Source organism: Chinchilla lanigera, unplaced genomic scaffold (genome assembly GCF_000276665.1).
Source record: "Chinchilla lanigera isolate Chin_1 unplaced genomic scaffold, ChiLan1.0 scaffold00009, whole genome shotgun sequence".
Lineage (NCBI taxonomy): Eukaryota > Metazoa > Chordata > Mammalia > Rodentia > Chinchillidae > Chinchilla > Chinchilla lanigera.
The window spans coordinates 35034138-35052754 of NW_004955410.1; the positions used below are offsets into that span (position 1 = coordinate 35034138).

General features: G+C 36.3%; 1 protein-coding gene across 2 annotated transcripts in view; it reads left to right on the top strand.

Annotated features, from left to right (window-relative positions):
* Window positions 1-18617, top strand: part of Chchd3 (coiled-coil-helix-coiled-coil-helix domain containing 3) — a 274739-nt gene that overhangs the window by 215478 nt on the left and 40644 nt on the right. For both annotated transcript variants that reach the window (XM_013510637.1, XM_005377542.2), the window contains one exon: window positions 6869-6939. In XM_013510637.1, coding sequence (XP_013366091.1) covers window positions 6869-6939 — 71 coding nt within the window. The remainder of the gene's footprint in view (window positions 1-6868; window positions 6940-18617) is intronic.

Below are 18617 nucleotides of genomic sequence, written 5' to 3' on the forward strand. Positions count from 1 at the left end.
GAACAGAAAAGTTGCATATCAGAAAATGTAGACTTGAAATAGTGATTGGATTTTTCTCAGATCATTTCAGGAAATTCTGTTCCCTCAAGATCTGCCATGATTAGAGTTCCTTGAACATATCAGTTTGTGAATTATGAACAGTGTTTCTTGGAGATTTACAATGTTTCTTGGAGATTTATAAGAATTAAGGCTGAGAGAAGTCCTAGTGTTAAAAGTACTTCTGCTGTTTAATTTAGGTAATTGGATTTCATTGTTGATGAGGTCAAAAGTTACTGGTTTGATTTCTATATGGGCTAGTTAATTCCAAAGCCATTAACACTCTGAAGAGCAAACCAGCCATTGTTTTCAGATTTCCCATTCACCTTAAGGAACAGAAAGATAAGCAGTATAACTAGTGATGCTTGATTTAATAGATGAATAGACTTCTGTTCTTTAAAAGATTTGATTTTTAAAATGGCTTTTTAAAAAACTACATAGTCCCAGATAATATTCCGAGAATTTTTCATCTACTGTCTTATTTAATATCCAAAGAATCCTAATAGGTAATTATTGGTACTATCCCCATTTTACAGATGTGAGGCAACTATTGAGGTTAAGTAACTTGTTCAATTCCACAAGGGTAGAGCCACACTTTGGCAGTCTAGGTTGAACACCATGCCGTACCACTAAGAATTGTATTGCTAAGTGCTGAATGATGTGACAACATATTCATGTTTTAGAAGAACATATTAAAAATTTTATACAACGGAGCATTCTCCTCACTCAGTTTGTTGGCTATGTTTCCAGTAATTGGTCCCTGGTGCCTTAGTTTGGAAGATGTTTCATATAGAGCATAAAAATGCCTGCTATTTCCAATGATCCCTTGTCCTCTACTACAGGTGACAGAAACATCTCTCAAATGTAGAGCATTATATTGTTATTTTAGAGATAATTCACCTTGTAGGAACTCACTTAACTTGATAAAGAAAGACAGCCTGTATCAGATTTTTGATAGCACTAAAATATCTAAAGGATGCTACCATTCTATTTTGAATTTGTGAGATTTATGAGATCAAAGAAAAGCTTGGTGGGAAAGATGTTTTATGCTTATATCAATAAAAGTTTCTGTCTTAAAGAATAAATTAATAAATCAGACCTTTAATATTTGATTTAAATCACATTTAACTGCCAACAAATGCATACTACACCAGGCAAACTATGTCAAGAATTTTTCCCACTGTTGATGGGCGAGAAACTACAAAACAAATACAAGTGGAGATATTTTTACTTTTAGGCTGTGGAAGTCTTTGCATGTAAACTTGATAAGCCTTTATACAAAGTGAGACTCATTCATCGAAAGGCTGCCTGGCAAGGTCATGAGCACCTTTCTCCACGTCTTAATCACCTTCTTGTCGCTGAGACACAATACCCCACAGCTGCAGATTAAAGGAGGAGAGTTTTATTTTAGCTCAGAGTGGGTAGAGGTTTCAGTCTGTAGTCTGCTGGCTGCAAGGCAGGATGGCATGGCAGAGGGGCATGGCCGAGAGAGAAGCCCATGGCAAGGCAGCAGGAAGCAGAGAGACATCAAGGGAGAAGGTGTGTCCCCAGTGACCCACCACTTCCAACCAGGCTTCACTTCCCGATGTTACATTTAGCTATAAATTCCCCTCTGAGCCAGTTACCTCCCAAAATCCCCACCTATGAGTACATCACATCTTGGGGACTGGGGAGACATCTGCATATAAACCACAACACTCCACCTGTTCTTTTTAGTTCTCTTTTTCATATCATTCTACAAGGCTTTCTCCTGCACCCCATTCTATATAAGGACTTAGTGTGTCAACCAGATTCAAAGTGCATATGATATGCTCTCATGAGAAATGCAGACCTTATGTATTTGAGCCAAGTTTAGGTAATATAATTAAAGTATAATTGATATGTGTGTACTACTTAAAATTATGTTATTCAAATAATATGGGTACGATGACATTAAAGTAACAAGATAGCTGCATGTACAACCTACTACCTTCTCTAGGTAATGCAGATAACAGAAGCAACTTTTCTGAACACTTTTGTGCTTATACTTTCTCAGGTAGGAACATTGGAGCATTACTCAGCAATGTGTAAAGCCAGAGTTCTTGGATCAGTTTGGGGTCCACCAGTGTTTTGTGGACATTATTGGCAAAATCACTAATTTCTAACTCTTTATAAAGATTATGGTTATTTTTAATTACAGAAAGTGGTATTTCTAATCATTCTTCAAAAACTATTTTTCAGTTTGAATAGCAAGCTAGATAGTATATAATTGTTTTATTCTATATACCCAGTCATTTCTACTTTTAATATGTATTCAGAGATACCTGAGATTCTTGTTCAAAATGCAGTTTCTTGGTCCCATCCCTAGAGATGAAGGGTGTGGCCCAGGACTCCATGGATTACTAAACCCCAGAGGTAACTCTGAAGCAGTAATTCACAGGGCTTTGCCCAAGGGTTCACAAAATAGGTTGGGTCTACTTCCTAAATCCCGCATGAGGCACTCAGGCAGCCCCAGGGAGAACATCTGACACCATTTACTCTTTCCCCCTGTTCTGCTCCTTGCAGGAGCTAGTCTGCCCCATCCACACAACAGTGCTCACATTCCCCTCCAGCAGGGACTTAGATCTGTCCTTTTGTAGCTCTTTAACTTCCCCTCTTTTTTCTACTCTCTGTGTACCTCCTAATCTCAATTCCTATTTTCTGATTAGACTGGAGAATTTCCATTTTCCTAAGAACAGCTATCTAGTCTTTGAAGATTTTGTTTAAAAGACTTTTCCTATGCTGCTACATAGACTTCATAATTGCATAAAAGAAGGAATGAAGGTTGTCACTTTATCAATAAAATCTAAGTGTGCAACAATGTCATTTAAAAATAAATGCAGGGCTGGGGATTTAGCTCAGCGGCAAAAGCGCCTGCCTGGCAAGCGCAAGGTCGTGAGTTCGGTTCCTGGTACCGGAGAAAAACCGAAAAAAAAAAAAACCAAAAAAAAAATAAATAAATAAATAAATGCACCATGAGAACACCACATAAACCATTGCTTTAGACATCAGTGCATACATAAAAGTGATGGACAAAACTGAGAAGAAACAGGGTATTTGCATAATCTCTAAGTATTTTCCACCAGAGATCATTTACAAAAGGAAAAATACTAGCTTTGCTGTGGAGAAAACTTGCAGACACCACTTTAATCAAATGATCAAGGTCAACATCAGTAAAAAAAAAATGTATCCACAAAATATAGTTCCCAAAGTCAGGCACAGATTTCTGAAACATGGATGACCTCAGCCTAGTCATGAGGAAGCACTAGACAAGTCCCGATTGCCAGACATTCTACAAAACACCTGACTGGTACTCTTCAGAAGTGTCAAGGTCAGAGAAGAAGAGGCTGAGGAGAGGTCACAGGTTAGAGACTGAGGAGCCATGAAAATTAAGTGTTACATATCCAAGACTGGATCCTAGCACAGAAAAAGAACGTTAGTGGGAAAAGACAAATTATGTACATTAGTTAATAGCAGCCACTTAAGTTACTAGTTACTAGTGTTAACATTGTTAAGTTACTGCTTTTGATTGACATGAAGAAGACCTAGGTGAGCTGGGTGTGGTGGTGCACACCTGTAATCACAGCACTCAGGAGGTTGAGGCGGGAGGATCACTGTAAGTTTGAGGCCAGCCTGGGCTACATAGTGATTTCAAGGCCAGCCTGAACTGCATAGTGAGCCGGTACCAAAAAACAAAAAAAAAACAACCAAAAACCAACCAACCAAACAAACAAAAAACCTAGGTGATATATGGGAACCTACCCTAATTACCTTGCCTTATTCTGTAAGTCTTAAAATTATTTCACATGAAAAAGCTAAATGAAGCACATTTGTTTGGTAATAGTACTACATATGTAGTATTCATGAATGTATAAAATTTCCATTAGCCAACCTCTTGAGTATGTATCCATCCCAAACATGCTTTCATGGTCTAGGCCAACTAAATCATTTGTTAGCTAGCCCTTTGTGGGCAGGGGTGGGTAATACAATTTTTGTATGTATTAAAACCAAGGTACAGCTGCCCATACCTCATTTTAAGGAACATGCATTGAAATGTAGTAAGCTTCCTGTGTATTCCCTTCCTCCATGGTGTTTTGCCCCGTTTGTCCTCTTTACTGTCACAACAGAACTGTTGCTACTTGGCTACAAACAATGGAATTTGTTATTTAGTATTCTTATCACCTTGCACTTTTCCAAGCTTGACCTAAATTGTGTCTGATTGTATGTTTTTAACTTACTATTTTTGTTGTTCCATGTATGTCAACTCATTCTTTTTCTCTGTTGTGTAGATATCCACTATATAAACACTGAGTGTCTATTCTCTGGGTAAAAAATGATGTTGAGGGTTTTTGTTTTTTTCATTTTGAATGATAATATCTCATTTTTAGAAATGTTTTTTGAAAACAGAGAAGTTATTTCTGAACTTCAGTGACAGCATCCACAGTTTTTAACTGGTACTTGTGGCTTTGTTTTTATTTCTCTCGTATCAAATGGGAAAACGTCCTGAAAGTCTTAAAGGGACATTATTGGGCAATAAGAATCTGACTGTGTCGAATGAAGAAGTAAATACTTAAATGAATTAAATGGTAGCTACTTAACATATCTAGATTGTATTTACATTTATTCTTTTGGTGTTTATATGGTGTTGCACCCTGAGAACTTTTGTTGTTGTTGTTGTTACAAGGATTTATGCAACATGGTAACCTGGCCACTGAGGTGGAAGTCTGGAATCTAAATAAAGCAGAGAACTTAAATTTGACATTACATGCTAAATTTGCAGGCAACATGGGTCCTGGGAAATTTTGATATGATCAGTAATAATTTTACCTTCACTTGGCATTATGAAGTAGAGAGGTGCTCGCTAATTTGTGTTATGCCACACCTCTTACTTTTGTGTATCAGTTTTTAAGAAAACTTTCTGTTTACTTCTGATCATTTAGAATTTGTACCCAGAGTGTAATTCCCAAATTAGTCATTTTCCAAATTATTTTATTTGGATGTTAATCTTACTCTGCAAAAATGCATAGGTTGATTTCTAGCACAGCTTGGGTAGAGATGAGCAGGACTAATATGTTCATCCATATTTTCTAGGTTAATAATATTGGAAAGGAAGCTGGGTGAATTTGAAATACACTCGAGGTCACAGAACAGAACCAGGAACCAGGTCTTTCAGCCCAGACCTGTCCAGATGTTATACTTTCAATGTTTAAAATAAGTGAAAGTATTAATCAAGATGTTACTGCCTTGCCAGCATTTTAATAAATAATTCAGTAACAAAATGTCCGCTTGAGAGTAAATCATAGTAATTTGGGAGCTTCTCATCATTGTTCGTGTTAGATTAGTAATTGCCTCTTTTGCTGCCCTCTTTGTGAGAAGGGTTCAAAGAAAAGCTTAGCCAAACATTATGGAAACACGTATCACGGCTGGTGTGTGTTTTGAAGGGAAGAAAATCTTGTAAGTGAAACAGATAGGGAGGTGTGATGTAACTGAAAGTAAAAATATCTGAGAAGACAAATGGCTTTTTGATAGCTTTAGACTTACAGATAAATTAAAACCTCTCAGGATATAGACTAGGGCAGTTGATCACTCAAATTGCAATTTTTAAAAATGCAGAAGCAGTACCCTTAAGAGTATTGTCTTTATGTCAGAAATGTACCTTTGTGCTTGGAAATGATAAAAAATTACAATCGATCCTTACAACTGTTCTGTTCATCTTTATTGATCAGGTGCAAGAAAGATAAATCGTAGCCCAAATAAGATTATAGTAAATGTTAGCATCGTAGGGGACTACAGGTTGATAGAAAGCCATTCATCATCTCAAATGGTGACCTGTCCGTGGCTCCAGCCACCCTGACTCTGCTGTCTAATCACATACCTATTGATTTTATCTGCATCCTAGAAACCTGAATGTGACTGTCATTGGACAGCTTATATTGTTAAATGCAAAGGGGCCACTGATTTGAAGAGAATTTCATTTTCATTTTCTCATCAACCAATAGTGATTTATTAAAAAATAAACTACCCCAAGTCATGCATGTGAAACCTGAGTGATTAGGGAATAAAGGTACCTAATAGACCACTGTATTATGCAGCGCTCTTTTGTACTGCCATGTATTTTGCAGGATCTTTCATTGAGTCTGAGGGCTCATGGGTTCATACAGTTATCCATATAGTGAGACTAGCTTCAAAGTACTAGTCAGAATAAATAACTTTTAATTTTGCTGCCCTAAGAAAGGTATTACTTTGCCACTGCAACTTGGTTTATGTTACTTAGGTGTTCATGTAATAGTATAAACATTTTTGTACTAAAATTACCAAAGTTTGCCACTTTGTTCTTACTGATTATTATAAATTTTGATTCTCTTTTGATCTTGCAGAGGTGATAGAACAAGTTCTATTCCATACAAGATCGTGAGGACAAAAATATGTAAAACAAATAATCCTTTAGTATCCTTGTTAGAACACTGATCGAATAGGCAAAATGTCAGTACATGTGAATTTCATTGCTAGTTCTCCAGCATTGCAGTGGTAGATTGCAGAGAGCATAGATCTAAATAAAAAGTGTAGAATTTTCTCAAAAGGATCAAATAATGGTGAATTATAACTATGAAAGTTTACTCTGTAATTATGATGTATGTATCAGCAATGGTGCTGTTAGATAAGTGAATAATCTTGCATGTATTTTTCTAAGTATCCATGTCACTATGCAAGAAAAATTTATACTGTGTGAGTGACTGAAAATATATGAAATTGCAATTTTCCCACACCTTTTATCTTCTTGACTAGTGAATACTTTATCAATCTTTATCCACAGAGCTCAGAGTTTTACAAAGTCACCACTGAGCAATATCAGAAAGCTGCTGAAGAAGTAGAAGCAAAGTTCAAGTAAGTTAATAATGTTATAATTAGACGATTCTTAACCAAACAAAAGCCCAGTTTTGTTGCTTTCTGAGCAGAAAGATAGATTTCTGAGCAGAAGATAGATTGTTATGGAATATTGTGAAGTGTTTTGGAGTGGCTGAGATAGGGCCATGTTATCTACTGTTGTAAATTCATATAAAACAAAAGAGCATTTGATGAAACTTACTGTTACTCTGTTTTTGAACTAAGGGAAAATTGAAAGCAATAGTAATAGAATTTTCATTTGGAATAATATATGAGTGCCTTTGATTAAGAAGGTGATGTTAAATTGCTACCTCTATTACTGGAAACTATTTACTTCTGTATAGTGAAACGTTGGGCTTGTCCAAATTTGGATATCCACTTTATCTGCGTTTAAATTATTTTTATTTCTTCACATGTGCCTTGAAAGCATTTAAATCATAGATTTTTTAACTTGTCCTTGATATGAAAGCGATGTTAAATTGCTACCTGTATTAATCCTTGAAATGTTTAAATGAATGTTCTGTGATTGATGGATCAAAGTGTCTGTGACCCATAGCCTTATATGTTCTCTTTACTGCCAATTCTCATATTAGGTAAGAGTATATCATTCACAATTTTCCTGAGTGTAGAAATGATTTCATTGTGTAAACCCTGTTAGTAGCACATGTGCAAATTAGTGCAGCAAAAAAATGAAAGTGTTGTGACAGGTTTACTTGAAAGATTGCACTGGGCTCTGACCTTCTTCCTTGTACATGTTTATAAGCATTTGATAAAATGGTTAAACCCTGAGGTAAAGTTACTAGTTTCTGCTACAGTGCAATTTGTGTGGTAATGGATATTAGTATTAGTTTAATGTTGATTAAAATAAGATTTTTTAAAAAGGTGGTTTGAATTCTATATAAACAGATGAAGATCTGCATGCTTTCTTACATTATCAGTTTTAGAGGCAGTGGAGAGAGATGCTCTAAGAATGGGTCACAAAGGGGCTGGGGATTTAGCTCAGTGGCACAGCACCTGCCTGGCAGGTGCAAGGTCGTGAGTTTGATTCCCAGTACCGGAAAAAAAACAAAGAATGGTCACAAATCTGCCTCTTAAAAGTTAATGTGAGGCCAGGATACAGCTCAGTGGCACAAGCGCCTGCCGATACCCAAAAAAGAAAAAGTTAATAATGAGATCTTAACAATTTAAAGAATTGATTGTATATTGGATATTAAAACATACCCTGAATGAATATGTATTTTAAGTTGTATATTTTCTTTAGAAGTTTTTTTTGTCTGTGTACTATGAGAGCCTTTGATGTAGCACCATGTCTTCATTATAAAATGATAGCTGTGAAAATGAGTATAATTTAAGATAAATCAGAGATCACTTTAAACTACAAGGGTCTATGGAATTTTTATAAAATGATGGCATTTGGTTGAGGCTTAAAAGGATATCGAATAGCTTGAAGATATTTAGGAGAAAAATCATGCTCTCTAGTTAGATGATAACTTTAGTGAAGATCAGTGGTATAACTCTAGGAGATTATTGGAATATAAAATAGAAGTCCAGAGGATAATAGGTGGTGGGCTGGGAAGTTGGTCTTCGTTTAACAGGTGGTTATTAGACAGTGTTTGACCAGGTGAGTACCCTGATCTCTGTGCTCCTGTAAGAATAGCAATCAGATAGTAAATGTGAGGTTTGGTTAGAAGCATGAGGAACAACCAAAAGTACAAGACAAAAGGCCCCCTCAGGTGAAAAAGAAAAAAGAGTAGTACAAAATAGTCATTGAAAGATTGGCAATTTCTTCATGTATTTGTTTGCCAGGACCACATAGTACTACAGACTTGGTGACTTAAATAATAAATTTATTTTCTCACAATCCTGGAGGCTGGAAGTCTGAGATATAGGTGTTAGCAGGGTTGGATTCTTGTGAGACCCCTCTCCCTGGTTTGTAGGTGGCCATCTTTGCCCTGTGTGTCTTCCCTCTGTGCATTCTTGTGTCCTAATCTTAAAAAAATAATAATGATAACAGTCATATTGGACTAGAGCCCACCTTTAATGGCCTCATTGTAACTTAATTGTCTCTTTAAAAGACTGAAGACTCTCCAGATCCAGTTATATTTTGAGATGCTGGGCATAAGCATTTAAATAGGAGGAAGGGCAATTCAACCCATACTGTTTGGATTGAAGGAGCAAAGAACCAAAACTGGGAGTTTAGAAGATTGAAAAATGGGTGCAAGTTGGATTTTATAGATAAAGAAGTCTGATATTAGATGAGCAAAGTCTCCCTTAAAGCTGTACCAGACTACTGTGTCATGTCACTGGGGAATAAGAGATTATGTGGAGCACAAAAATAAATGTTCTGATGACTTAACCTTCTACAAAGCAGCATGAATCTGTAACTTAGACTTTGTCTCATACAGAACCACAGATGGGCTGGGGACATAGCGCAGTGGTATAAGTACCTGCCTGGCAAGTGCAAGGTCCTGAGTTCAGTTCCCAGTACCACACACACACACACACACACACACACACACACACACACACAGAAAAAATACAGAACCTAGTAGCATCATTCTCTGTGTCTCTTAAGATGATATTCTTCACATGGTTCTATTTTCTCATGGCCACATGCAGAGTAAGGATTTGACCTCACCAAAGAAAAGTCTGGACTTTATACCAGGCCCCTGCAAGGTAACCTCTAAGGTCTTAGAATTTCTTTAATGACAGGAATTGCTCATGGTGGTCCCTCAGCTAAGTATGATATTAATGGGGCATGGGGCAGGAGTGCTGGAGACTGATTGACTCATGGGTAATCAATAGAACTGTATAATGCAGCCTCAATAAAATTGCATTCTGTAAAGCACTGGTAATTGCCCTTGGTAGATAATACTCTGTGTGTATTGTCACACATTGATACCAGGAGGGTAATGGGTCCTGGGGACATTTTAGCATAGTATTGAGCCTTCGAGTGGTTTGTGAACCCTCCAGTACTTGGTTTTAATGTTGTGAGGACAGTCCCAGAGACTATGCCCTCAAACATTGCCATGTGGCTGAGTACAATACAAACAACTCCCCATTTCACACACTGAAGGAATTTCAAGAGTGAGTGTTTGGGGATAAGGATATAGGTCACTGATAGAGTGGCTTGCCTACCATGTTCAAGGCCGTGGGCTCCATCTTTAGCACACACAAAAACAAAACAGAACAAAAACAAAAAACTAATATTTTAGAGGTCAGCTATTTTATACCTATATGTCCTTTTCTTTAGCTGCTGACTGCTGAACTTCTTAGAACATATTTTGATTTGCAATGAGCTTGTTAGCTTTATAGATAGAAAGTGATGACATATGAACTATAAGAGATTCCTACCACCTTTGAAGGCAGAGAGATTACTTGGTGGACCTGTTTCTCGTTAGAAATTTGACCATCTCAGATAATCATGTAAAGCAGTATGCTGTATTTTTTCCATTGCATGACAAAGCTGTCTTGCCTGGCCCAGTTATTTTCATGGTCTCCTGTCTGCACAAGCAGATTTGCACTTGCGAACTTCACCTTGAAGATCTCTTAGCATCTTGAGCCTGCACTCAGCCATCCCTCTTAGGCAACAAGCCCTGAGGACTTTGAAGAAGGTTTAATTTTATCTGATGGAAGTAGGATTCATTTGGGTATATCTGGGCTACAAGAGATGGAAGCTTTTTAAACTGTAGTTTCAAGAGCAATATTATGTACCTGATAGTGGGTCACACAAAATCCCTTTAAAGGAAAAGAAGGCCAAGAACATTTGATGCTGCACATGACTAGCACCAGTAGCATCAGTGCAACCTACCAGGAGAGCTAATGGAATTATTTTAGGGCTGCTGAAATAGTAACTCACACTTCAGTCCCTTAGTTTATAGTAATGACGGGAGACCCACTTAAACATTTTAGAATTAAAGGATTTTTTCCTCTACTTTATGTACATGTCATTCATTCGTAGAAGCGCTTATGAGATGTGCTGCTGGTCATCTATGAAGAAGACAGGCAATTTCTTACCAGCTTGGAACTTAGAGTTCACCACAGAAGAACAAAAGGAAGACAAACTTTAAATGAAGATCTTTTTAAAAAGCCAAAGTTTAACAGTCACATCTGTAGCACTGTATAAGTACTATCTATAATTATGTAAGTGAGGATTAGAGGACATGAAGTTAGTAAATTTGTGCCATTTATTTTCCTGCTGAATTTTATTCCCATAGTAGCTGTAAAATTTTAACCATGAAATGTAAACCACTGAATAAATTCACCACTTTTTACATCTAGCTGTTACTCAAAAGAAATGCCTTGTTTTTCCAATTCTACGAAAATAATCACTATAACCACTTCATATCACATCTATTATCCCTTGTTATTATCTACTAATAGAGCAAATTATGGTGCTAGTTCCTGGTTATATGATATTGATACCATGTTATAATTCAGCTGAATGAAAGTGTGTTCCATATCAATACTTATATTTCATCCTATAGGCAATTAATTAAAAGACTATATTAAATAATTTACATGAGGCTGGAAGTGTAGCTCAGTGGTACAGCTCATGTCTACTATACATGAAACATTGGGTTTAATCTCTAGCACTTCCAAAAAAAGAAAAACAAAAAGGTCACATATATTATCAAAGGCAAAGGTCTACCACAAAGTATATGTTCAATATGTGTTAGATTTGATTGTTAAATTTAGGTTATAATTCTGTGCCATAGGAGAAATCCTTGTGTTTGTTTTTTGAATTCCAAGTAGAACATTAGGCATAGTGTATAGTGTCCACAGTGTCACCAGGATTGCAAGCACAAGAAGCACTTGTGACAGTATAGTGTGTACAAGGTGTGTAGCAGCAAAGCAGTCAGAGTGCTTCAGGGATCCTTTTCCCATCAGCATCAGCCTCAGATCTTTCTAGGTAGATTGGACCTGATATACCACACCTATAGAAGGAAGTGTTACAAAAGTGTTGATGCACACATGAAGTGTTTTTAAAATACAAAAACAAATGCAAAGCAAATATAAAAAATACTCTAATATAAACATTGTAGGGATAATTTAATATCAAACATAAGAAAAATATTTTAAAGTTATTTTGTTCCCATGCAGGCCTTTAGGTAATGAAGTAGCCAGTTTCTACCTTCGATTTAAAAAATACAGATGTATGGAAAGTGACATAGTTCCCTGAAAATATTTTGGGAATGGTTTCAGTAGAGATACAGCTTTCCAACTTGGCTTCAGTTTCTTTAAAAGAGAGAACACTTGTAAAAGTTATAATTTTATGAAATCTTATATGAATAGAGGTAATAGTCCTTTCTGTGCCAGATTCTAGAAGGAGTTTTTACTTTTATCCTTAAGTGAAGTTGTTGAAACCTGACTTACAAATTTAGGGTCATGGAAAGAAGCTTGGGTTATTCTTACAAAGTATTAGAGGAGAAGTTACCTTGTAGGAATAGGTTAGGTGGTTTGAGAGTATGTAGGGAATGCTGTGCAAAACTTGTGTAGATAAAATACATTTTTAAAGTATTGTTATGTTTTGAGATTCTACTTTTAATGTAAAGTCCTTTAACTTTAAAATATCCTAGGTTTTTTAGTTTCAGTTGGCAGTCATGTTTAGTGCCTTGGGGACCTGTAGGATTTTAATAGCCGTACTGTGAATGAATTTGTGAAGCTGAAGATGACACGTGCCAGTGTTGTCTGCAGGTGTTTCGCTGTTCGCTATAATTACAGCATAGATCGTGGACAATTGTAAGCAGTAGTGCTTAAAGAGCCTGCTTAATTGGCTGTAAAATAATTTAATAAGATTTTGACTGGCAAATTTATAATTCTGTTAGATGCACAAGCCACTGCGCCCAAATGTCAATGTGACTTCAATTTGGAAATATTAGATTAATAGAACTAATTGTACTGCAGGTACAAAGTTTACTCTGATTAATAGTCTTAAATCTCTTCAAGAAGTATAGTCAGGTAAATTTATGTTACTTAGCTTTTTACCTAAACTTTTAATTAAAAGTTCTTTCAAAAGTTTGAGCTGAGCTGGGCATGGTAGTGCTCAGCTGTACTCCTAGCACATGGGAGGCTAAGGCATGAGGATCGCTATGAGTTGGAGGCCAGCCTGGACTAGATGGTGAGACCCCGTCTCAAAAAAACAAAACAACATAAAAAGTTTGAGCTGGTCAATTTCACGGTGCTGGCTTTCTAGTTCCTCTGAAGTTGAGCTCTTGTAGTTTTTCAGTGACTCCAGCTGCCTTATTGAATAGCTTGCCTTATCAAAAGGATTAACATTATATACTGTTGTGCATGTATTTGTATCTGCACCTGACAGGTGCCCTGCGTATCATCTCTAATACTTATTGATGTCTACTTATAACCTATTTTGGTGTTGCACAAATGGATCTAATATACCAAATGTACATGATAAATGTTTTATCTCTGATTCTCATTGATCAATTTTGAAATGATCAAATGGTTTATCTCAGTAAGACACTAATTCACATTGATCAAATTTTAAATGACCAAGTTGACTTGGTTTCTGCTGAACACAAATTGTATTAAAACATTATTTGAACATGTTGCCTTTTCTAATGCAGGAGTTATGTTACCAGCAGTTACATTATAACTAGAGTTATTGTATTAGAAAGATGTCTCCTTCATAATGAAAAGTTTACACGAGAAGAAAAGAATGGGACATTATGGGAAGAACAGGGCTTCAGGCAAGGATTTGGGCTTTTACTAACTAATTAAATTCTGCGTTTGTATTGGGCCTTCCTTCCCCCTTTTTTAATTTGAAGGGCTGTGAGCAGGAAATATAGCAGCTGCAGTGGTGACATTTTATTCCCTGTGGTCCTTTGGAACCAAGTAACAGCTTGATTATTTAGTAAGAGAAAAATTGAAGAGGCAAAATTCTAGATGAAGTAAATATACCTGTACCCTTTGTGCATAAGCTTTTTTGGTTACAGTTTCATTTTTAGAAGTGGAGGATTGGTTGGTTTTTGTTTCTTAAACATCAGCACATCTACATCAGCTTCTGTAGTATTTCATGTGCCCTTTGTAGTGTGGAGGAGGATTTTAATTTTGAAATTGAAAAAGATGTTTGTGCCTAAGAATACACTTTGTATGTGATGCTAATGGCAAATACGCAGTTAGACTGAAACATATACTTGATTATTTAGAACCCCCAATTCCAGGGAGTTTATTAAGTCTTTGACTTACTATATCTTCCATCAATAAAATATAAACTATAACTGTTACCCTCTTCAGAGAAGGCAAACTGAGAAGGTTAAAAGTTATGAAAAGAAAGTTGTCATTAATTCTCATTTAAAAAAAAAAAACAAAGAAAGATCTTTAGTTGTTGTTTTAGTCAACTCTATGACCAAGTTACATTTAGGTCTATTTTAGATGATGTTGTAATTTCTTCCGTATCTCATCAGGGATATGTAGGGTAGACCTAGCTTTCAAACTGTGAATCTGGATGGTTGGTTTTTTTGGTTGGTCTTTGGTTGATTAGTTGGTTGGTTGATTGGTTTTCTTTCTGGTTTCAAATTACCTCGAAGGAAAAGTAAGATCTGCTTTAGAATACACCAATATTTGACAATATTTCTTATGATAAACATTTACAGTTAGTTACATTTGTAAAGAAACTGCACATGATTAGTGTTTTGTTTTTGTTTTTGATGTTTTCCCCTTCTAAGAATGGAGCCCTTCTAATCAGATCTGTTCAGGTAAATACTTTGTTTCTTTTTATTACTTGTATTAGATCTTTGTACTTACTCTGCATACTGTTGTCTAAGTAAATAGAAGTAAATGCTAAGAAACATTGGGAATTAGATTTCAGTCTGTGTATTTCTGTGGTTCCTACTTGTTCCCACAGCATTCTAGTCAGCTCAGTGGTACCCTGAAGAAAGGGACAGGATGGAAAAGTAATTGGAGTATAGGACTAAAAAGGCTACTTTTTTTTTGAGACATGGTCTAGCTATGCAGTTCATACTGGCCTTGAGCTCATTTTATAGCCCAGGCTGCCTCGAACTCCCAAAGATCCTCCTGCCTCAGCCTCCCAAGTGCTGGGATTATAGGTGTGCACCACCACGCCTGGCTATAGGGCTAAAAAGGGCAAGAGCAAGGCTGTAAACCAAGAACAGTCAGTATTGTCTATTGTTGCAAAAACAACAGTACAGATTGCATCTCTGCCATCTCTGCATTTGGTTACAAGGTCAAAAGAATCACTGTAGAATTCTTTTTTCCTTCAGTGTAGTGTGTGAAGAAATCTTAAGTGATAAAATAAGCCGTGAAGGTACAGTGAGATTAGTTTCCCCCTATCAAAAATGTATGACCTGGAATTCCCTTCTCTGCTCCCACTGTGACAATTGGGTTTTTTGGGAGTGGCTCTGCATGTCTTCTTTCATTTAATGTAATCTGTTTATGTGTAACATGTAAATGATCAAAACCAGTCAATACTTTAAGTTCATGGCCCTCCAGCTCCTGAACTCAAGATCCCTTTTTTTTTGTGGAATAACAAATTGTACTGTTTCGCCCTACAGGAACATTAGCATTGAACTTTCTTCCTTAATCAATACAATCCATTAAGAATCTAGCATACCCTACACGTTATATGAAATATTAATTGTACCCTGTTAGTTAGATGAATTAAGAGTCTGCCAGAATGATAGTTTCTTTCTTTCTTTGTATCATAATATATTAGATGAGAATGTTTGTGAGTTCTAGGGTACATGGTGTGTTGGTATTTGTTTATTGATCCTTCCTTATTTGAGTAATTAACTGCATAATTCATAGTTCCCCAAAGTTGTTTCTAACTGGAGCTACTAAGTTTTTCTTCTTGTACATTCCAACCAGAGTTCATTTACTTTTTAAAGGCTCCAGTTAGAAGTAATTTCTTTGATTTTTCCTTTGATGCTTTCAAAGACATGGAAACATTATTTGGCTTTTGAGTGCCACTTAGATACAGGTAGGAAGCAGTGAAGGTTGCAGGAGGGCCAATTAAAGTTAATTATTGTCTGACTGACCTGCCACACAGTATAAAATGTCCAAGAAGAGTTCCAGAAGGTAGATTTTTAAAATTCTCTCTTTGTGTCAAATTTACAAAGTTAACCATCGTAAGACTTGAGCTTGATTAAAAATTGTATCAAAGAAATGTCCCCACAAAAATGATAGCTTTCAGGGTAATCTGGGATATTGTATAGTTTCCTCTATGCTATGACCACTACTTATTTGTTGTCACCTGAGTTTGGAAAGCTCACTCCAAATGCTACCAGTTTTTTCCTGCTTTCAACCAGATAATGAACTTCCAGGTGTGTGTGTGTGTGTGTGTGTGTATATATATATATATATATATATAGTCGAGCGTTCACTGTGTCTGAATAAACCACTTAGTATATTTGGATTTTGAACTTTCAGGATAATGATACCTAAACTGGTATTTCTCTTATTTTAAACCATCCTTCATAGTTTCAGTCCATTAAGGATTCCTGTTTGTGGCTCTTCTGATTTCTTAGGAAGTAAGAAAACAAAATATTGAAATTGATAAATTGTATCAAAATATTAAGTTTCTGCATATCTTAAGACACCATTAAGAGAATTTTCAAAAATGGGCAGGAGGCTTGAACAGACACTTCCAAGGAAGGTGTAAGAATGGCCAATTAGCACATGCAAAGCAACGGGGACAGCATTAGTTGAACAGAGACTGCAAGTGAAAATAATTTGAATGATGAAAATAAAAAAGATTGACAATTACAGTTCTCTAAAAAGATATGGAGAAACCAGAGGTCTCAGGCTTTGCTGGTAGGAGTATAAAAATGTCAAAAACACTTGGGAAAACTTTTGGCAGTTTTGTGGGTTTTTTTTTTTTTTTATCAGTTTACATATACATTTTCTGTATAACTCAGCAATTTCAGACCTAGCCATTTACCCAAGGAAAATAAAAATGTGCATATGCAAAAAGACTTGTGCAGGTTATATTCATAGCAGTTTTATTTGTAGTAATTAAAAATTAGAAGTAGTAATTGAAAATTAGAAATAGCCTAGATGGTCATCAGTGGAAGAATGGGTAAACAAATTGTAATATATTCGTACAATAGAACACCATTCAGCAGTGAGAGAGGGAGGGAAACAGCCATCAGTATGTGAGACATAGATGAAACCTGGAAATACTATTAAGCAAAAAGAAGCCAGACATAAAACAGTTACTACTCTGACTTCATTCATATGAAGCTCAAAAATAGAATTATATTGCTAAAAGTGTGAAAGTATTTGGCAAGGACAGAGGTGGCCTTGATTGGAAAGGGACATGAGTGAACCAGATGATAAACAGATATATATGATTTTAATACACTATAAACACTTAAGGTCAGTGTATTCTGTTGTATGCTAATTATGCCTTAAGTACCCTGAATTCACTGTTAATTAATTTTGAGTATTGGGAAAACTTAAGTTTATTAGTTCTATTCATAATCATACTTCTTCATTACAGTTTGAAGCCCTTATCTCAAAGTCAAGGCTATACTCAGTATGTTTCATTGCTATAGAAATAGGGAGGAATATATCTTGCTTTTGTTAGTTTTCTGCAGAATTAGTCTTTCTCCCTTACTAAATTACATTTGCCTTTTAAACTCTCTTTAACCTGGAGCCTTAAAGGTAGGCCTGGTTAAATTTGGCAAGTTCTTTTTGTTAGAGGGATTTTGAAAGCAGTATTTGTAACTGAAACACTCGTACAGTAAGTAACATTTGTGCATTTTTATGAAATAATCTTAGGCAGCAGTTTGTTCATACTATTTATTGAGTCCTGGCAGGGTGCTTGAAAACTTGTACAAGCTTGCATCTTGGCCCTTCCCTACATGTTGAAACGAAAGCACACATGTTCACATGTTAAAGTGTCGCCAAGCATCCCAACCATCCCCACTTTGCTCACATGGCTGCCTTAAGTTATTTTACGTGCATTCTAATTTGGTGGCCAACAGTTAAATTACCTTGTTCCTTTTGTGAGTGTGTATGTCTAAATGCTGGTAATCAACTGCGTCTCTTGAAAATTGATAGATGTGCTCATTAAGGAGAGTTCTTGCTCTTGGCTCTGTTTCACAAGTCACCTCAGCTAGTGTTTCTGGATGAAGCTGGCAAGAAATACGACTCAGTAATACATCTGGCTTTATGCTCCTTTTCAGGGATTAAAACCTCCATTTTTGGTGTGTTAAACATGCATTGTAGGGATTTTAGAAGCAAGAGGAAGTCAATTATTTGCAATTACAATATTTACACAAAAAAACACCAAGGGCTGCTGCTGTTGTGTGGCGACATTTTTTTTTACGCACTACCATTTGCTCTTCATTTTATCCTCTTGTGCTTCTTCCTACACAAATACCTATTTATTTGCAAGACAGATCCATCTGTGGAGACTCAGAAGTCCACCAGCCTGCCGCTGGCATAGATCTCAACAAAGCTGCCTGTGTGAGACATGCATTCAGCAAGGTTTATGATTAGGATTTCGAAGGTAACATACACCTGTTTCGGCTTTCAGGATGAGAAATGAATTGCCAATTACTGTCGACATGTTCAGATACAACACTTCATATGATAGAAGCCTGCTCAGCCTGCTTTCTGCTGGGCACCCAACTAGGAAACCATCAGATCTGGAAAAGGGGTGTGCTGGCAAGGAAGGAAAGACAGAAGGGGATCCA